Genomic DNA, 18271 nt, shown 5'->3' with positions numbered 1-18271 from the left:
AGTTTGTACTTTTTAATTGTGATAGTGGAGTTTGAATTTAGATACAAGGCTGAGGGGCATGCCCTTTCCACTTTTATGATAAATATCAGATTAATTCCTGGTCATCTGAGGAATTTCCATCCTAACATCAGTAACCCATAAGGAGATGGCTTGAAACTATGGAATATTCTTATGTTGAATCCACCTAACCCATTGATGTTTAATCTGAATACCTCCTCTCATAAGTTGGGCAGAGATTTGTTTTGTCTTTAGTTTCCAGCCATTCAGCTTAATATGAAAGGGTGACTATACTGCTCATAACTGCCTGATTGGAAACTTGGTGAGCACCAAACACTATAATTACAGGAGGTATAATGTCGGTTTATGACAGAGAAAGACCAGGTGGCCATCTAAACCTATTTTAACTATTTAACATATTCTACTGGGACTCCTGATATTTACTGACTCATCCCAAGACATTTTGCAAATAAGCACATTGTGCTCCTCTGGTGCCATCATTATTTGGTCTATGGCTTGGGATGCTCCTGGAATACAACCAAATTATTTTGAGTTCAATTCTTTTCACACTTTGTTCATGTCTTCAAATTTCCTACCTTCATTTGCCACTTGGGTTATTCTTTCCTTATGCTGGATAATGGTCTTCTAAAACCATTTTATCAAGTTATTTTAGTTCCTTCTACTTCCGGAGAACTGTCTTGGGAACTAGTGTCATGGGTTAAAATAGCTGATGTAATTCAACCATGAAATTCTCAAACCGTAGTCTTGTTCTGAGAAATGGAATCAGCCCATCCTGTAACTGTTCTCAGAAATACACATCTTGAATAAATAAATTCTATCGTAATGGAGGAAAGGCTGCCATTTTAAAGCATTTATTTAATAAAGAAGGAATCTGCATTCTCTCTCTCCCATATGTATGTATGTGTATATGTGTGTGAGAGAGTATATGCATACAAACACACTTTATATAACTTGTTGTTTCTGCCTGCTTGCTAATAAAACTTTCAAAAATGAAGTTCAAGTCTACAGGGATACACTTCCCGACTATCCTAAGATCCTAAAATAGATAAATTTAATTAATTTTCAATTCCCTCCCCTTAAACAACTCAAAGTCCCTCTTCTACATAACATTTAAAGGTACAGGAACCCTCTCCAGTTTTCTTGTGAACTGTGGGAACATTTAGAGGAGGTAGGACTATATGCTTACCTTACATAACTTTATAAGGTGCACCAAAAAGGGTTTTATTGCTTAGACACGACAGCACAAGGCTATTTGTGTGCAGCTTTCCAGCTTCACTGTGCTTCCTAAAACACTCAGTGGAATATCCCGCAAGTACTCAATGAAATTTATGCCTTCCAAAATTTCACAGATGAAAACCAGGACATATGTGATCAGAAGCATTCTTTCCTGATATTTCACCCACATCTATGGCAGGCATTCTCAGAGGTTGTGAGGTCTCATAGAAACTAGGCAAGTAGGGTTTATATATCTGTGGAATGTCCAGGATGGGAGAAAGAACTCATGTCTGTTTGAGGCAAGTGTGAATGTCGCAATTGGATACCTTGATTACCATTGAATAGCCTTGCAGCTTCAAAGTCTAGCTGCTTCCTGCCTGGGGGAATCCTTTTTTGGGAGGTGCTAGCTGGCCCTGATTGTTTCCTGTTTGAAATTCCCCTGTTTTCCGAGTGTTGCTCTTTATTTACTGTCCTGATTCTAGAGTTTTTTAATACTGGTAGCCAGATTTTGTGGGTGAAACATCAGGAGAGAATGCTTCTGGAACATGGTCACACAGCCCGGAAAACGCACAACAACCCATGTTTCCAGCCATGAAAACCTTTGACAACACAACTTTTATCATTTGTCTCTTTGCTCAGAAAAAGTCTTTCAAACTGGACGGTTTCCATTTAGTTTGTACAGTGCTTGGGAACTATTAAAAAAATTCCACTTTGCACATAAAATAACAATTCTGCACAAAAAGCAGCATTTTTTTGTACAGACATATTATTTTCTGTACAGAGAATTCCATTTTCTGTAATGATAAGCCATAGGCATTTTTTCTTGTGCATTATATATCAAGAACTTCAAAGATTCTCACCTGAGTACATCTCCACTGCAGAATGAATACAGTTTGACACTACTGTAACTGCCATGGCTCAATGCTTTTTTTCTTTCTTTTCATGTCATGAGCGACTTGAGAAACTACAAGTCGCTTCTGGTGTGAAAGGATTGGCCATCTGCAAGAACGTTGCCCAGAGGATGCCCGGATGTTTTGACGTTTTACCATCCTTGTGGGAGGCTTCTCGCATGTCCTCTCTTGGGGAGCTGGAGCTGACAGAGGGAGCTCCTCTACATTTTCTCCAGATTCAAACCTCTGTTCTGTTGGTCCTCAGTCCTACCGGCACAAAGGTTTAACCCATTGCGCCACCGGGGGAAACAAAAGAGCCTGTAGGCTTCTCTGCCAAAGAGTGCTGGTGCCTCTCCAAGTTACAAATCCCAGAATTCCATAGCATGGAGACATGGCAATTAACATGGTGTCAAACTGTGTTCATTCTACAATGTAGATACTGATACACCCTAAGACTTTGCTTGACAGGCTCAGAAGCCTGTTTTATAAAAACAAAATATTATTAAAATATTTTCAAATAGTATTTCCATTCTAGAATGATCCTATGAAAAGGAGAATTAATTTTTCACATATCATTAAATCTATCCCTCATAGTTTCCTGTATACTGGCCACTTAGTACTTTGGACTTTGGTCATGTATAAGATGAAATGATAAAACCGTTGTTATGGTCAGTGCCCTATGAAAATGGATGGATCTCCTCCAACCCAGCCAGAATAAGTTGCTCACATGATAGAAACGTTTCCTTGCACGTCTGTTATACCCCTAGGAAAAGGATATGCTTTATTTAATCTTTGAGTAGAAACTGCACGCATGGATTTAAAATACTGTTTGCCTCTAGAGAATGGTTACAAGTTATCTTTTAAAAAAATAAGAAAATGTTTTCATACTTCTATGCTTTATTTTGGGATTTTTAGTGCACTCTGTCCCTCCTGGCTCAAAGGAAATGGCTACTAAAAATAATCAAAATATTTTTAAAAAATATTGACTATATGCAGAGTAATCAAATGCCTGTTTCTCAACTGCTGGTTCTCAACCTTCCTAATGCCACGACCCATTAATACAGTTCCTCAGGTTGTGGTGACCCCCAATCACAAAATTATTTTCATTGCTACTTCATAACTGTAATTTTGTTATGAATCGTAATGTAAATATCTGATATGCAGGATATATTTTCATTCACTGGATCAAATTTGGCACAAATACCCAATACGCCCAAATTTGAATACTGGTGGGGTTGGGAGGGATTGATTTTGTCATTTGGGAGTTGTAGTTGCTGGGATTTATAGTTCACCTACAATCAAAGAGCCTTCTGAACTCCACCAACAATGGAATTGAACCAAACTTGGCACACAGAACTCCCACAACCAACAAAAAGTACTGGAAGGGTTTGGTGAGCGTTGACCTTGAGTTTTGGAGTTGTAGTTCACCTACATCCAGAGAGCACTGTGGATTCAAACAATCATGGATCTGGACAAAACTTGGCACAAATCCTCAATATGCCCAAATGTGAACAACTGGTGGAGTTTGGGGAAAATAGATGTGATATTTGGGAGTTGTAGTTGCTGGGATTTATAGTTCACTTACAATCAAAGAGCATTCTGAACCCCACCAACAATAGAATTGTGCCAAACTTCCCACACAGGACCCCCATGACCAACAGAAAATACTGTGTTTCTGATGGTCTTTGGCAACCCATCTGACACCCCCTTGCAAATCCCCCAGGGGTCGCAACCCCCAGTTTGAGAAATACTGATTTAAAAGTAGGATTTATTCACAGGCATATTTGTATCAGTTGTAACACTTGGGGGAAAAGTCAGCTGCTCACCCTGGCCATTAAAATGTCATTTGACTAGATCAAATTGAAGGCTGGGGGAATCAAACTGAAAATGTATTAGGAATATCCACTGCTATGATTTTAGCCATAAATGGGAGACAAGAATATTGAAATGAGAAAATTAATGCACAGGGCCTAGTGACCCCCCTTCCCCTCCCCAAAATAGGTTGACAGTGATAAAATATCCTACTGGCTTCTTAAATACTTCAGAGCATTGTAAAAACAAATATTAAAAAATAATGATGATAAATGTTTCTTCAAAGGTTGACTTCCAAGTTGTTGAAAGTATTCCAGGAGTATACTTAGTGTCAAATGAAAGGTTGTTTATGAGGTTCAGTAGCTGTGTTTGATTTATTTTCTGCAGGGCTCAAACCTAATTAAAGCTCTGAGCTGCGCCAAATGATTCAGGTCCCATTGTTTGTACAAACAAAATAATTAGGATTTATTAAATTCACAAGGGCTGTAATTGGTTCCCTTTGAAATGCAGCAGGATGTAATCTTGTAGACCAGATGGACAGAAAGGATATGCAATTTCATCTTATTTAGAAGTCACCATTCATCTATAGAACAAATAGCCACACGAGAGCAATGCTAGTCATTCAAAGCTAAGGAAGAAAATGCTTGGCCCTACAAATGTTTTGGTTTTTACCAGCATAGCATGTGGGGGGGGGGGGAGGGGTGGTTATGGAATATATAGTACAAAACATTTGTAAGGCCAAAGATTCCTGTCTCTGATTTATTTTGGAAGGCACCCATTTCCCATCCCATGTGATTTTAGGACGGGGCTGGGTATAATCCAGGTTTGTAGGATCTATTTTGTACTGCCGGTGGTATTTTTTTTTTAGAATGTAAAAGAAATCAAGTGCAATGGGGCAAGGTATTTATTTATTTATTTATTTGCACTATTTATATTTCACCCTTCTCACCCCGAAGAGGACTCTCAGGGTGGATCACAAAACACATATATGGCAAGCATTCAATGTCGATTATACAAATGACAAGGCAGACAACAGATAAAGGTATATATAGGCTTTCCCACCTTTCATCATCTTTGGAGGCTGTGCTTGGTTCTCACCATGGGGGGGGGGGGGGTGTGCCTGTGCTTAGTTTCCTTACCAAGAGTTTCCTTTGTTCATAAACGTCCTTCTTTTTCTGATTGAAACATCGTGCCTAAAATATCTCCCTGCTTTAGTGCAGGTCGTATTTATCTACCCACATTTTTTTTGAACTGCTAGGTAGGCAGAAGCTGGGCTAAAGGTCAGGCGCTCACCCTGACAGGGGCTTCGAACAGTTAACCTTCCACTTAGCAAGATTTATTAAAGCTTGGTGACTAACCTGCCGTGCTAAAGCCCAGTCCTACAAAAAACATTGCAGGAAATAAATTAATAAATTTACTATTTATATACCTCGCTTTTCTTTAACCCGAAGGGGACTCAAGGTGGCTTCCATATAGGTAACTATTCAATATTGTTCAATCAAAGATACAGTTAGAACCTGAATTATTTTTGTTGGGAATGCCAAAAAAAAAACCCAAACAAAATCACTAAACTACAAAGTACTGCACAACATGAACAAAGAAAAATGCAAAAAAATATTTTTATTAAAAATGAGAAGCATGTCTAAATTTTGTAGAAAAAAGAAAGAGGGAAAAGTTTTTCATAAAAGGCTTCATAATTTAATCTGCAATCTGCCAGAATCTTTGCATGAAATCGGTACATAATAATTATCATGTTAAAAGGAAGAATGGAAAACTATTGTCATAGGAAGGAAGAACAGAACTCTAATTTAAGAACGGGAAGTCACTACAACAGGAACGTTATGAGGAGGGAATGGCACAGTCAAGTACAATCACTGTATGAATGTTAGGAAATATTACATTGGTTCATGTACATATACACAGGTTTAGATTTTTATTGTTGCTGTTTTTGATAAAGATGTAAATTTAAAAATAAAAAAGGGAAAAAATGCCGAGTGCATTACAATAGTTTGAAAGAGTGGCAGACATTGGGTTGCTGTGAGTTTTCCGTGCTGTATGGCCATGTTCCAGAAGCATTCTCTCCTGATGTTTCACCTGCCTCTATGGCAGGCATCATCAGAAGTTGTTATGTCAGTTGGAAGCTAGAAAAATGGGGTTATATATCTGTGTAACGTCCAGGGTGGGAGAAAGAACTCTTGTCTGGGTTGTTGTAAGTTTTTCGGATTGTTTAGCCATGTTCTAGAAATATTCTCTCCTCAGAGATTGTGAGGTCTGCCATAGATGCAGGCGAAACGTCAGGCCTTGCAGTTTCAAGGTCTGGCAAAAGACAATCAGGTCCAGCTAATCACCTACCAACAAAAGATTCCCTCAGGCAGTAAGAAGCCAAACCTTGAAACTGCAAGGCCATAGAGTGGAGAAAGATGATGGCTTAATCCACCCTGAAGAACCTAAAAGAAGCACCAGTCCTCTATATCTTTCTGAAACCCCGGATAATAAAATGATGACTTTGGACAGGTGTAACCGGCCAGCTATGGTGGCACTGGCCTTTTTCCCTTCCTTTTCCACAGAGTGACTTATCCACTGGTCACATCGAAATCCATAATATCAGGCCACAATCTAGCCTCCAACTAATATGTGAGGTCAACTTATACATGTTTATACAGGCAGTCCCCAAATTACAAACAAAATAGGTTGTGTATGTTCTTTTTTAAGTTTTGGCTGTCTGTGCCCCTCTTCAGAAGACTTCATCTTATTTTCTGACCCTGCAATAATTGGATTTTGAAAAAATTGGCGAGAAAGGTTCAGTGGAGACAAATTTTCCCCATGATAATTATTTCAGGGACAGTGGTCGGGATACAAATAAAGTTTATTATTTCTCTCACTTCCTGTTGTCTCACCTCTGGTCTTAACTATAAATCATTTGTAAGTTGGATGCTTGTAAATCGAGGATTGCCTTTTTATGATTTTTCCTATTTTAGCCAGAAATAAAATCACACTATATTCAAAAATCAACTTCCCATTCCCCCACAGCTTTCTTCAATTCAGCAACCTAATGATGCAGAGATATTTTTGACCTTTTAGGAATAACAAAATATTGACATGATATATTACAAACCACCCAGAAATCTGCCAGTAGATTGTAATTAATTCACACCAAATGTACAAGAGTAGCTTGCCTTGTCATATATTCTGGGTATCCGTATATATGGGTCTCATATATACTGGGCAGCAGTATATATCAGTATTGGATATTGTCAACTACTGGGAGTGGTTTATATTGGCTCATTATAGGAAGAGAAGGGGCACAACCCTTAGGTTTTTTATTCTTTGCATGGCAGCCACTAAAAAGCCCTCCCTATATTTTCTGGGGCCTTGAATTATTTCAGGCCCATGAAAAAGCATTGGGGTTTTTTTTCCAACCAGGATCCGTTTTGCGCTACACAATTATAACACTATGATTCCTTTGAATTGCCATGGTTCTATTCTGTGATTTCGGAAGAAAATACTTATAATTCCTTGCCAACCAGCTGTGGTGTTTCATGGAACTACAGACTTCAAGATTTCATAAGATATAGCCATCACAGTAAAAACAGAATCATAGTGCTATATTTGTATAGTGTGAATGGGCCTTAAAATTGCCACTGCCTTATAGAGGTGCCGTGGTTTCTTTCTCCCCGTTCAACATAAACTTTAATATTCCCAGTGGAGGTATGGCTGGGAAATCAGTAACTGCAGAGAAATATGTTGGCAGCACTCACAGGCACACTGTATTCCAGCCTGTTGTCATTTTCCCCCTCCTGCCTGCTCACAGAGCCATTTTTTATGATACATTTTGGAAAGAGTTATTAATGACCACCAGATGTAGTATGTGTAAAGGGCACCACACTTACCCACTTAGTCAAAATGCCACGGGCAAGGAAAATGAACATAGAGCAAACATGAATGGGCAAAGTTAGGCTGCCAGTCTGGATTGTGTTTGATCCTAATGGCAACTTTTCAAAGAAATGGTAATTTTCTACCCATAAGCATGCTAGGCTTGGCTGGATGTTTAAATGACTTTAACAATCCTGTGAACTCATATCTGAAGGCATCCCAAGGGTCATTTAGCCCAACTGTTTGGCAGTGTAGCAATGCACTATTGATAATTAGCCATCCAACTTCTGCTTTAAAATCTTCAGTAAGGAGCACTTGGCCTAAATACCTTAAAGGCACCAGATCCTGTCTGATCTTGGATGTTAAGCAAAGTTAGTTCTGGTTAGTACTAGGATGGGAGCCCATCAATGGATGCCAGGTGCTATAGGTTTGGTTTTAGAGGAGAGAACCTGCAAAACCACCTCAGAGTATTCTATGCCTAAGAAAATCTTATGAAATTCATGGGTTAAAATTGCCATAAGTTTACAAGGGACACAATATCCTGAGGCCGTTTTTAGACATACAAGGCAGGCAGATAGATAGAGCTATGTTGGCATTTCCAACTTCGGCATCTGGAAGTTATGTTTGATTCTGGCCACAGGAGGGTGCTGTCGCTTCATCCACTAAGACACCAAGTCATTTTGATCATATTTCCTCCTTGTTCTTTGATTGCCAGCATTTTTATAGTGTCGTAAAATACCTCCCCGCTTTAAGCAGTCCCTAATTTCTCTACTCACAGCTCAGCTGTTTTCGAATTGCTTAGGTGAACAGTAAGCTAGGCTTAACAGTTCGGTGCTCAATCCGACTCAGGCTTTGAAATTTCCACCTTCTGGTCAGCAGTGATCTATTGCTGCTGGCGATTAACCAGCTGTGCTACAGCCCAGCCTGGCTCATGGATCAGTGGCCTAACTTGATATTCTTTTATATTCCTGCCAGTTTCCAGAAGTTACTATCCCTGCTATCTGAGGGTTAGTGGGATTTGTAGTCCAAAAATAACTTTTCTAAACTGTAATTCCTTCTTGTGCCTCACATTATACCTCTTCATGGTGCTCAATATCAGTGGTTGCCCAGGGATTAAGATATGGGGAAAGGCACAAAATGATGCCATTCCTTCCCTAAATAAAGCCCCCCACACTTTTAATTTTCCTTCAGTACCCAAATTTCTAGCAGTGTAATAACTTAAAACTTCAATTGAGCATAAAGAAATATAGTTTATTTATCCATAGAAAGGGGGCAGGCAAGCCAATGCAAATAGATATGAGTGATGCCCAGTATTTCATTTTCTGCAATGTTAGAAATTGGGGAACTAAAGGAAATTGGGGAACTAAAGGAAATTGGGGAAATAAAGAAAATATAATTGGGGGTGGTATTTTTTTAGGGGGCAGTTACGTTTTTTGCCCTCATCATCCCTCTGCCTCCCTCAGAGCTACAATCTTCGGTCTTCATTGTTGGCAATGGTGATTTTCTTGGCTCAAGTGAAAGCAAATCGATATCCCAACCTTTGGTCTCTGAGATATATCTCAATCACAGAGATAAAAATGGAACACAAAGAAATATACAAATAATAGTAATAGTAATAATTTGAATTTTAACTCTTATATCTCCCTAGCCCAAGGTTAGGGATTCTGGGGGTTGTAGTCAAGGCATCTCAAAGGCCAAAGGTTGAAAACCACTGCTCGCTAGACCTTAAGAGCATAACGTTTCCATTGTATCCCCGGTCATATGACTTTGTGCTTCCCACTCCTTGATCCTGCAGCGACATCACAATACCGGGATTGTGACAGCCTGGGCATTTCCATGGCAACCAGCTGAATCACTAACACAGGAGAGCAGCCTCTGCTGCACAATCAGGCAATGCCAAGGGGAGAGGGTGGGAGGCAGACTGTGGCAGGGATGCTAAATTTGTCCAACTTCTGTAGCTGTTAGCCTCCAAGGGTGCTGGAGATCAGCTGAAGTGGGAAATGAGAGCTGCATTGTGTCGCTTGTTAGCAAAACACCGAGTGCCAGAACAAAGCATTTTGCTGCCTGGATTAAAGGACAAGGCAACACCGATATCCCTATAACAGAGATCAAGCAGAGAGTTCCTCATATGAGAAGCATTTCATACCCTTAGAATCACTGTTTAGATCATAGAATCTCAACTGTGGATGAGTCATACATTCTGACTCCTAGAAAACTCTGATAAGTTCACCTTGGTTCACCGTAAGTCGGAAAAGACTTCAAAGCGTGCAGCAACAAAAGCTAGATCTGTGTGAACACTGATTCCATCTCTTCTTTAAAAGAGGGGACAGAAGGGACCATAACTCAATGGTAGGTCACATTTATGTATCAAAATTGGAATTAGCCTTTCTCCCATGTGCTGCATGCAATTCCACCCTCCCCTTTTGCTACTCCCTTTGCACAAGTGAATGAGCAATCCAATAAGTTTTTTTATTAACTACAGTAGAGTGTCCTGTTTCATTTGAATTGGGGAACTATTTTGCAGAGCTGAAAGTCTTGCTACAGAAAAGGAACTTGTTCCACTGCTCTGTGGTTCGCCCACTAAGTGCAACTAACACATGGCTTCTGAGATCTGCTCTGGTTAATGGCTTCAGAACAGGTCAGGATATAAAGCTATGGGTTGAGGTTGACTTAATGTCCCACCTGGTTCTAAAGCCAGTAACTGTAGTTTCCTGGTTCAGTTGAAATGGGGAAACATAATGGCTTATTTGAACACACAGAGGGGCTGCCTAGCATAGAGTTGGACATATCTTGACTTACTAAGCATAAATGTGTTGTCCATTGTCTCTTGCTGGCCACTTCATCCTCCCACCTGATGGTACAAGCCAAACTCCAGAACAGCCTTCCTTTTCCTGGAGTGGAAATCCATGTGCCATTGAATTACAATTCCCATGTTAACTGGGGATGATGGGTATTACATTGTGACTCATTGAAAGAGCATGGGGTTGGATAAAACCGCACCATAATTTTCCCACTGGACACAAGAGGAGCTTGGGTGAACCAGATGAGATACAGAGTGGTTGGATTCTTTCTCTCAGTCCTTGTAAAGAATGTTTTAAAATCCAGACACTGCCTTCAGGAGAAAGATCTGGCAACCTGTCATGAACCACCTGTCATGAACCAACATTCATGACAGGTTGCCAGATCTTTCTCCTGAAGGCAGTGTCTGGATTTTAAAACATTCTTTACAAGGACTGAGAGAAAGAATCCAACCACTCTGTATCTCATCTGGTTCACCCAAGCTCCTCTTGTGTCCAGTGGGAAAATTATGGTGCGGTTTTATCCAACCCCATGCTCTTTCAATGAGTCACAATGTAATACCCATCATCCCCAGTTAACATGGGAATGAGGACAGAAAGGGTTGCTGTTCTGTGACACCTAACTGGTCTTGTTCTTTGTTGTACTGGTGTTCTCAGAGAGAGACCATGCCTTTCTGTAAGGCCATTATAGTTCTTCCCTTGCTCTTATTATAACAAGCCATTGCTGAGCAGCAGACATAGTTGTAAAGGGTACTGTGTGGTGAACTCAAATTTCACCATCTGTTCCACTTCCCTTTTATTCTCTGGCATCTTGTAAAATGTGAGACTTCTACAGGAAATAATGAAAAGAAGCCAGCTTGAATGGAATTGGGAAACATTCGGCTACCCTCCTGTCCCTCGGCAATTGAATAGAGAAAGCTCAGGGCTTGCTTCGGAAGTTGAGGAAACCAAAACAGTAGGTGTATTTAGCAAATATATTGCAAACTAGGAGAATTTGAGGCTTCTATCATGAAGGAAGAGTGAGGAAACTCACACTTTTCTGTAAGGGAATACCCATCAAAAGCAGTAATCGATTTCTGCCAAACAACCACTAAGTTCCTGTCTGGCATTAGAGCAATTTGCAGGGAAATGTAACCAGAACTTGAAAATCACTAAATTAAGACTAAAAGCAATTGCATTCTCCCTTGAGTCGATTGAGGCTGAGAAATTGTCTGAAAAAATCCTTTACAACCCAGGGTGCTTTCTAAAAGATTTAATGTCTGGTAAATTTTCACACCTAAATTGATTCCCGTCTCATGGCTCTTGGAAGCCTTCTTTTATGATACCCAGAAATGTCAACACGTTTGGGTCATAACCTCTTTCCTCTAAGAGTGTGGACCAAGCCTCCAAGGAAGTACTTTTTGATCATAAAAAGGGCACTTGCCTTATAAAATGTAAAAAGTTATATTATATTGGAAAGATGCTAATAACCAAATCACCTCTAAGTAATGATTGCTCAGAAAAAAGTTACACACAATGTGCGAAAAGCTGGAATTTAAATTGGGAGTAAATCTTCCATTGATGTCAGTAGAGTAATTGTCTCCAAAAAGAATTTTTAGAAAGAAAAGCTCAAATCACATATATGTACACTGTTTCCCAGATCCTATTCATATCAACCTTATTCCCCACTTAAACATGAGAACAAGGGAGATCTTCATGACATTTTCCTCATCCTGAAGTAAGACCCCTTGTAATTGCAGAACCCAAGCCTGCAATTTTACCTCCTTGAACATGGGTGAAATTAATCTCTGTAACCATTTTTCTGGGTCCTTTGGTGATTTTTTGTGTACCTGCCCCAAAAGTTGCTATAGTTGCTCTGGAGCAATGTTTCTCCACCTGGGGGGTTGAGATTCATGGGGGGTCGCAAGGGGGGGGGGGTTCAAAGGGGTCGCCAAAGACTATCAGAAAACACATATTTCAAATGGTCTTAGGAATCCCTTTGGTGGAGAAGATGGAAGATCTCTCCACCTGTCCTTCACTTTCTTCTTAGTGTTGGTGACCTACAACTACCAGAATTCAAAAACAACCCCAACCCCACCAGTATTTAATGTTGGTCATGTAGGTAGTGTGCCAAGTTTGGTGGTGGAATAGGTTCAAAGTGCTCTTTGATTGTAGATTAACTATAAATCCCAGCAAATATAACTCTCAAATGTTAAGGTCTATTTCCCCCAAACTCCAACAGTGTTTGAATTCAGTGCTCTCTGGAGTTAGGAGAACTACAACTCCAAAAGGTCATTGTTTGAGTCCAGTGCTCTCTGTAGGTAGATGAACTACAACTCCAAAACTCAAGGTCAAAGCCCACCAAAACTTTCCACTATTTTCTGTTGGCCATGGGAGTTTTGTGTGCCAAATTTGGTCCAATTCCATCGTTGGTGGAGTTCAGAATGCTCTTTGATTATAGGTTAACTATCAATCCCAGCAACAACAACTCCCAAATGACAAAATCAATCCTTCCCCCAACCCCACTAGCATTCATATTTGGTCATATTGGGTATTTGTGCCAAATTTGGTCCAGTGGATGAAAATACATCCTACATATCAGATATTTACATTATGATTAATAGCAGTAGCAACTCAAATACTTTTATGGTTGGGGGTTATCACAACATGAGGAACTGTATTAAGGGGTCACAGTATTGAGAAACACTGTTCTGGAGGATATAGAAAATTCCTAGAGAAATACCTATTTAGGAATCTCTCCTCCAACTCAACTCTGTTATACTCTGACACTGGAAATGAGGGAATGTAATGGTGTTCAATCATATCTACAGTTTCACAAAACCACAGTTGGGCCAGGACGTATCTCCCACGAATATGAGAGTCTTATTGTATTCTCAGGGAACTCCCAGCATGTACAAGGATTCTTTATTCCCACTCCCCAAATCAGGGTTTTCCAAATTGTAATGTACATCTCCATGGCTGACTGTGTTATCCTAGAACTACCCATGCTATTTGGCCCCAGGAAACATGTCTGTTCCCAGGACAGCAGAATCTCTTGCTCCTCTGACACAACTCAATGGTCAACTTCCAGAAAAAAAGACCATAGTTTTACAATGGAGGACACAGAGATTCCTAGAGAGAACATAAAACATAGAGATTTTTAGAGAGAACATAGAAAGACCTGGCTGTGGAACCAAGTTTTCAGCCCATCATAGAAATATTTAAAGTTAAAGTTGAAAGTGCAATGACCCAAGACTGATTATGGACAACATCTTTCTGTGATATGTGATGTGTTTAATAATGTGTAATGTTTTATTAGAGGAAGGTCAATTTTGATGTTTTATACTGTTTTTTATCAATGGCATTTAATTGTTGCTGACACTGTGAACCACCCCGAGTCCCTTTCGGGGTTGAGAAGGGTGATATACAAATACCACAAATAAAATAAATAAATAAAATTTCAATCAAACCTGTGAATAATTTGATCCACAAAAGTCAAATGTACTAATATGGAGGACCAACTGTTGTTCAGCAGCACAGCTTCAGATTAGCCTTCAACAGCTTGGCTCCATGTTTTCCACAGTTCTTGTAGACCCTGCTGAATCTAGATTTCCATATGGTTGGCCTTTATTAATTCATCTCTGGCTTGTGTCTTTCAGGGAAAACCAACTGGAGCATGCTCTTTTCTACGTCGCGTCTGCTGTGCAGCTTTGCCTCTTCAGCTGCTCTTATTGTTTCTGCTTCTCCTTGCCTTCCTGCTCCCTCTAGCAGAGGAAACACACAGTTGCAAACTGGCCAACAACTTTGCACGTTCCTTCAACCTGATGCTTAGATATGAGGGGCCACCACCAACTTAAGTTCTCCACACCCTCCTCAGGTGCCTTTGAGAAGACAGCTTGGACTAGCCAAGTTACTTTCTCCTCAAGAGTGTCTTCTTCTTCGGGTACCCTTAGGGTCCAAGACAACTAGTAAGAGACTTATGCTAACTGGAAACTTGCTAGAAATACCTATATTACCCATTGTATGCTCAGGCTATAGAAAAGAAGTAATCATATTTAGAGCTGAAATATTTTTAAAATATATGGCTATATTTATACTGTATATATGATTTTATACATATGTATATCTCAATGAAAGATGTCCCGAAATCAGTATTTTCAGTCTACTCCTGCCAGTTTTTTTATTGCCTCTGTTTTTGCTGAGTAGCAATACATAGTTTTAACTAAGTCTTGCTGAGCACAAAAGTTAAAAAAGGATGTCACAAGGTGTGATGACAAATGTTGAACTTGGTTTCCCAAAATGGCAGCCTTGCATTAAATTCCTTCTCTTTCAGTTCGACTGATTGAAAACATCTTTGTTGATTAATTAATCTCTGGAATCTGCATAAACTCCCCCCAAACTCACTGACTGTTATTGGGAAAGTCACATTCTCTAAATTTTGAAGGAGAGCAGTGACAAATGCCTTCTGAACAAATCTTGCAAAAAAAAAATACTATACAGAGTGTGTGTTCCCCTCCCAAAATGTATAAATACTTAAAAGTTTATAAGAGCGAGGAGGAGGGAGTGAAAATTCCCTCTCCTCCCAAAATTAATACAACTTCTACAAGATTAAAAACCACAGTAGTAGAGGTGTCAGAAAATTCCATGGTAAATTTTAATTACCTCCCAACAAAGGATTCCCCCAGGCAGTAAGAAACCAGACCTTGAAACTGCTGAGCCATTAAATGCTAATCAAGTTGCCCAATTGAAACATCCACACCTACCTCAAACAGACAAGAGTTCTTTCTCCCACCCTGAACATACCACAGATACATAAACCCCATTTTCCTAGTTTCCAACAGACCTCACAACCTCTGAGGATGCCTGCCATAGATGCAGGTGAAACATCAGGAGGGAATGCTTCTGGATCATAGCCATACAGCCTGGAAAACTCACAACAACCCAGTGATTCCGGACATGAAAGCCTTCGACAATACATTTAAGTGAGGTTTGCTGCAGTGCATTGCTATGCAGGGACAACAATTTGAACATCTTCCATAAGACTGTGATTTCAGGTGTTATAACATTTATTCTTCAATATAAATGTATTTATGTAATCTTCAAATAATCCCAATAGCTGCCATAGCATTTAAAGGTATTATACATTTTATGGGACATACTCTGCATTCATTACAGACACTATCTATAAGTATTAAAGCAGTATGTGCATTTTTAAATCTCACATATTTTCCAGAGGATTTTTTTTTTCAATTTTGATCAATTCATCTAAGCAATTAATTATTTAAACATTGTAACTGTAAAGAAAACATTCTTTATTTTATTGGCTACTATGAACCCACAAAATCACATCTTTTAATGTTTGCATGTTTACATATTATGAATAAAGAAAGGTTGCTATTTTGGGTAACACCCATAAGGTTCTCATTGCACCTTGTTCCACCAAAGTATGATAAGAGATTATCCAGGGAATGCCTTACAGAATGCCGTGAGGAAAGGTTACTCATATATTTAAGGCAAGAGCTACTTTTAAAAGTGTGGGTGTTTCTCATTATTTTATTTCCTTTGTGTGGTCCAATTAGGAAACCAACAAAATTCTCAGTAGGTGCTTCAAAGAGAAGTGTATATGCAGAATTTGGAGCCTGGTAAAGAGCAGAGATCCAAAGCCTCCAGAAATACACCTATGTATGGGAAAGTATACTTTTTTATGCAGAGCTGTAAAAATTGTGTTGGCAGCTACATCTTCATTTGTCTCATCTCAGTTTCTAAGCAGGCACATAGTATCATGTAACTGTTTCTTGATCATATATCCTTCAGCACAAGTTTGAATAGAACATAAAAAACAGACTTGTCTAGCCTCTCAGTTCATTATGGAGAAGGGACTAAATCTGCAGAAATGTGTAGCCATTTGTTATTTTCACCTTATGGGAACATAAAGATGATCTTATGGGACCAGACCACAGACCTACCTGACCCAGCATTCTGTCGCACAGTGACCAGTCAGTTGCCCATGGAAACCCCATCAGCACAATAGTGCCTTCTCCCTCGGGTTCCTCAGCAACTGGTATTCATACTGGAACTAGCATCTACCCCATAGCTTTCCTATTAATATAAGTTGAGTATCCAATATCCAGAAAGAGCTGGGACCAGAAGTATTTTAGATCTCAGATTTTGGAATATTTGTACTTGCATAATACAATAAACACAAAATTTGTGTATTTTTATATAAACCTCGTACACTTACTCTCAAGTTAATTTTGTAAAATATTTTTAAAAGTTTTGTGCATGAAACAAAGTTGGTGTACACTGAATAATCAGAAAACAAGGATGCTACAATCTCAGCCACCCATGTGAATAATTATGGAATATTTTCGATTTCAGGATTTTGGATAGGGGTTACTCAAGCTGTATGCCAAATGGCATTTCTTTCAAATCCAATAGAGTAAGTGACTATCACTTAACCTTCAGTGCATAAATTCCACTGTTTAATTGCATGTTCTTTGAAGAAACATTTCCATTTCATCTACTCTGAATCTATAGATTCTATTGAGAGGATAAAAATGTCTCTTCACCCCAAACTCCTATGATCCAGCATCATTAGCTATGTTGGCTAGGGCTAATGAGACTTTGAGTTGCCAACCCTTGCTTTATATCTTACCTCATTTTACATATACTGCTGTCCTAATCCTAAAAAGGTCCCTTTCCTTATGGTTGAGTTACTTCACCTCTTTGATCATTTTGGTTGCTGTATCCTACAACTATTCCACTTTTGAACTAACTTAGAACTTCATGACCTAGAACACCTCATCATTTTTCTTGCTTCACCACTCTCTTTTATAGAGTGATTCAGAGCAGTTGTCAACCTGGAATGCGTGTAGTACTCTCAATGGGAAACTACCATGCTACTGCCATTATTTGGGGAATGAAATATAGAATGCCATTTAATTACACAAAAGGAAAGGGGAGTCCTGCCAGGTTATGCAGGTGCATTTGTATGAAAAACCATAACTGAGAATAGGGTCCTTTATTAAGCACAAAGATGCAATTTAAAGAATTTTAAATGTTACTTTAGACACTGATTATTGGTTTTAATGTAGTTGAGATAGGAGGGGAAAAGACAGATATCTAGATAGTTAAGATGGGTTGTGGATGACTCAGACTCAGCTCCCCACTAAGCCAGGAAACTCAGGGAGTGATTTCAAGCCAGGCACTTTATCTCAGAATAAATCTTGGGCTTTTCCAAATTGGTCTAACGTTGTGATTTTTCACAATAGAGTTTCTTGGGTTTTTCTGAGTTTTGTTGATTGGTATTACCTCTATGTTGATTTTTCCAACTCTTGTGAGGGGTTTGTAGTGGCTGTTGTTAATTGTTGTCAAATCAACTTTGACTTACAGCAACCCTCAAAATGAGAGACCTCCAAATCACCCTATCATTAATGTCCCTGTCCAGGTCTTGCAGACTTGGGGCCATGGCTTCCTTGGTTGAATCTAACAATTTAAACATAAAAAAGCAAGGAAGAAAGAAGGGCTAGAGCTACTTTATTGGTCTCAAAAGTGCAGCCAATAATATAGTATTAAATATGATCTATATAGATTTATATCTTCCTCTCAAAAAAATCAGATGGAATTCACAGTGAGATCAAAAATTAGAAGCAAAACAATGTAAACCTAAATCAGTAACGTGTGCTT

At 39.2% G+C, this 18271-nt stretch overlaps 1 protein-coding gene across 2 annotated transcripts in view; it reads left to right on the top strand.

Annotated features, from left to right (window-relative positions):
- SYNE3 (spectrin repeat containing nuclear envelope family member 3) overlaps positions 1-16832 on the top strand; it is a 60129-nt gene extending 43297 nt beyond the window's left edge. For both annotated transcript variants that reach the window (XM_060756016.2, XM_060756000.2), the window contains exon 19: positions 14245-16832. In XM_060756016.2, the coding sequence (XP_060611999.2) occupies positions 14245-14442 (198 nt within the window). In that variant the 3' untranslated portion in view covers positions 14443-16832. The remainder of the gene's footprint in view (positions 1-14244) is intronic.
- Positions 16833-18271: the final 1439 nt, after the last annotated feature.

The sequence above is a fragment of the Anolis sagrei genome, chromosome 1 (assembly GCF_037176765.1).
Source record: "Anolis sagrei isolate rAnoSag1 chromosome 1, rAnoSag1.mat, whole genome shotgun sequence".
Taxonomy (NCBI): domain Eukaryota; kingdom Metazoa; phylum Chordata; class Lepidosauria; order Squamata; family Dactyloidae; genus Anolis; species Anolis sagrei.
The sequence above is the reverse complement of the archived record's forward strand: the minus strand, read 5'-3'. Positions and strand labels throughout refer to the sequence as shown.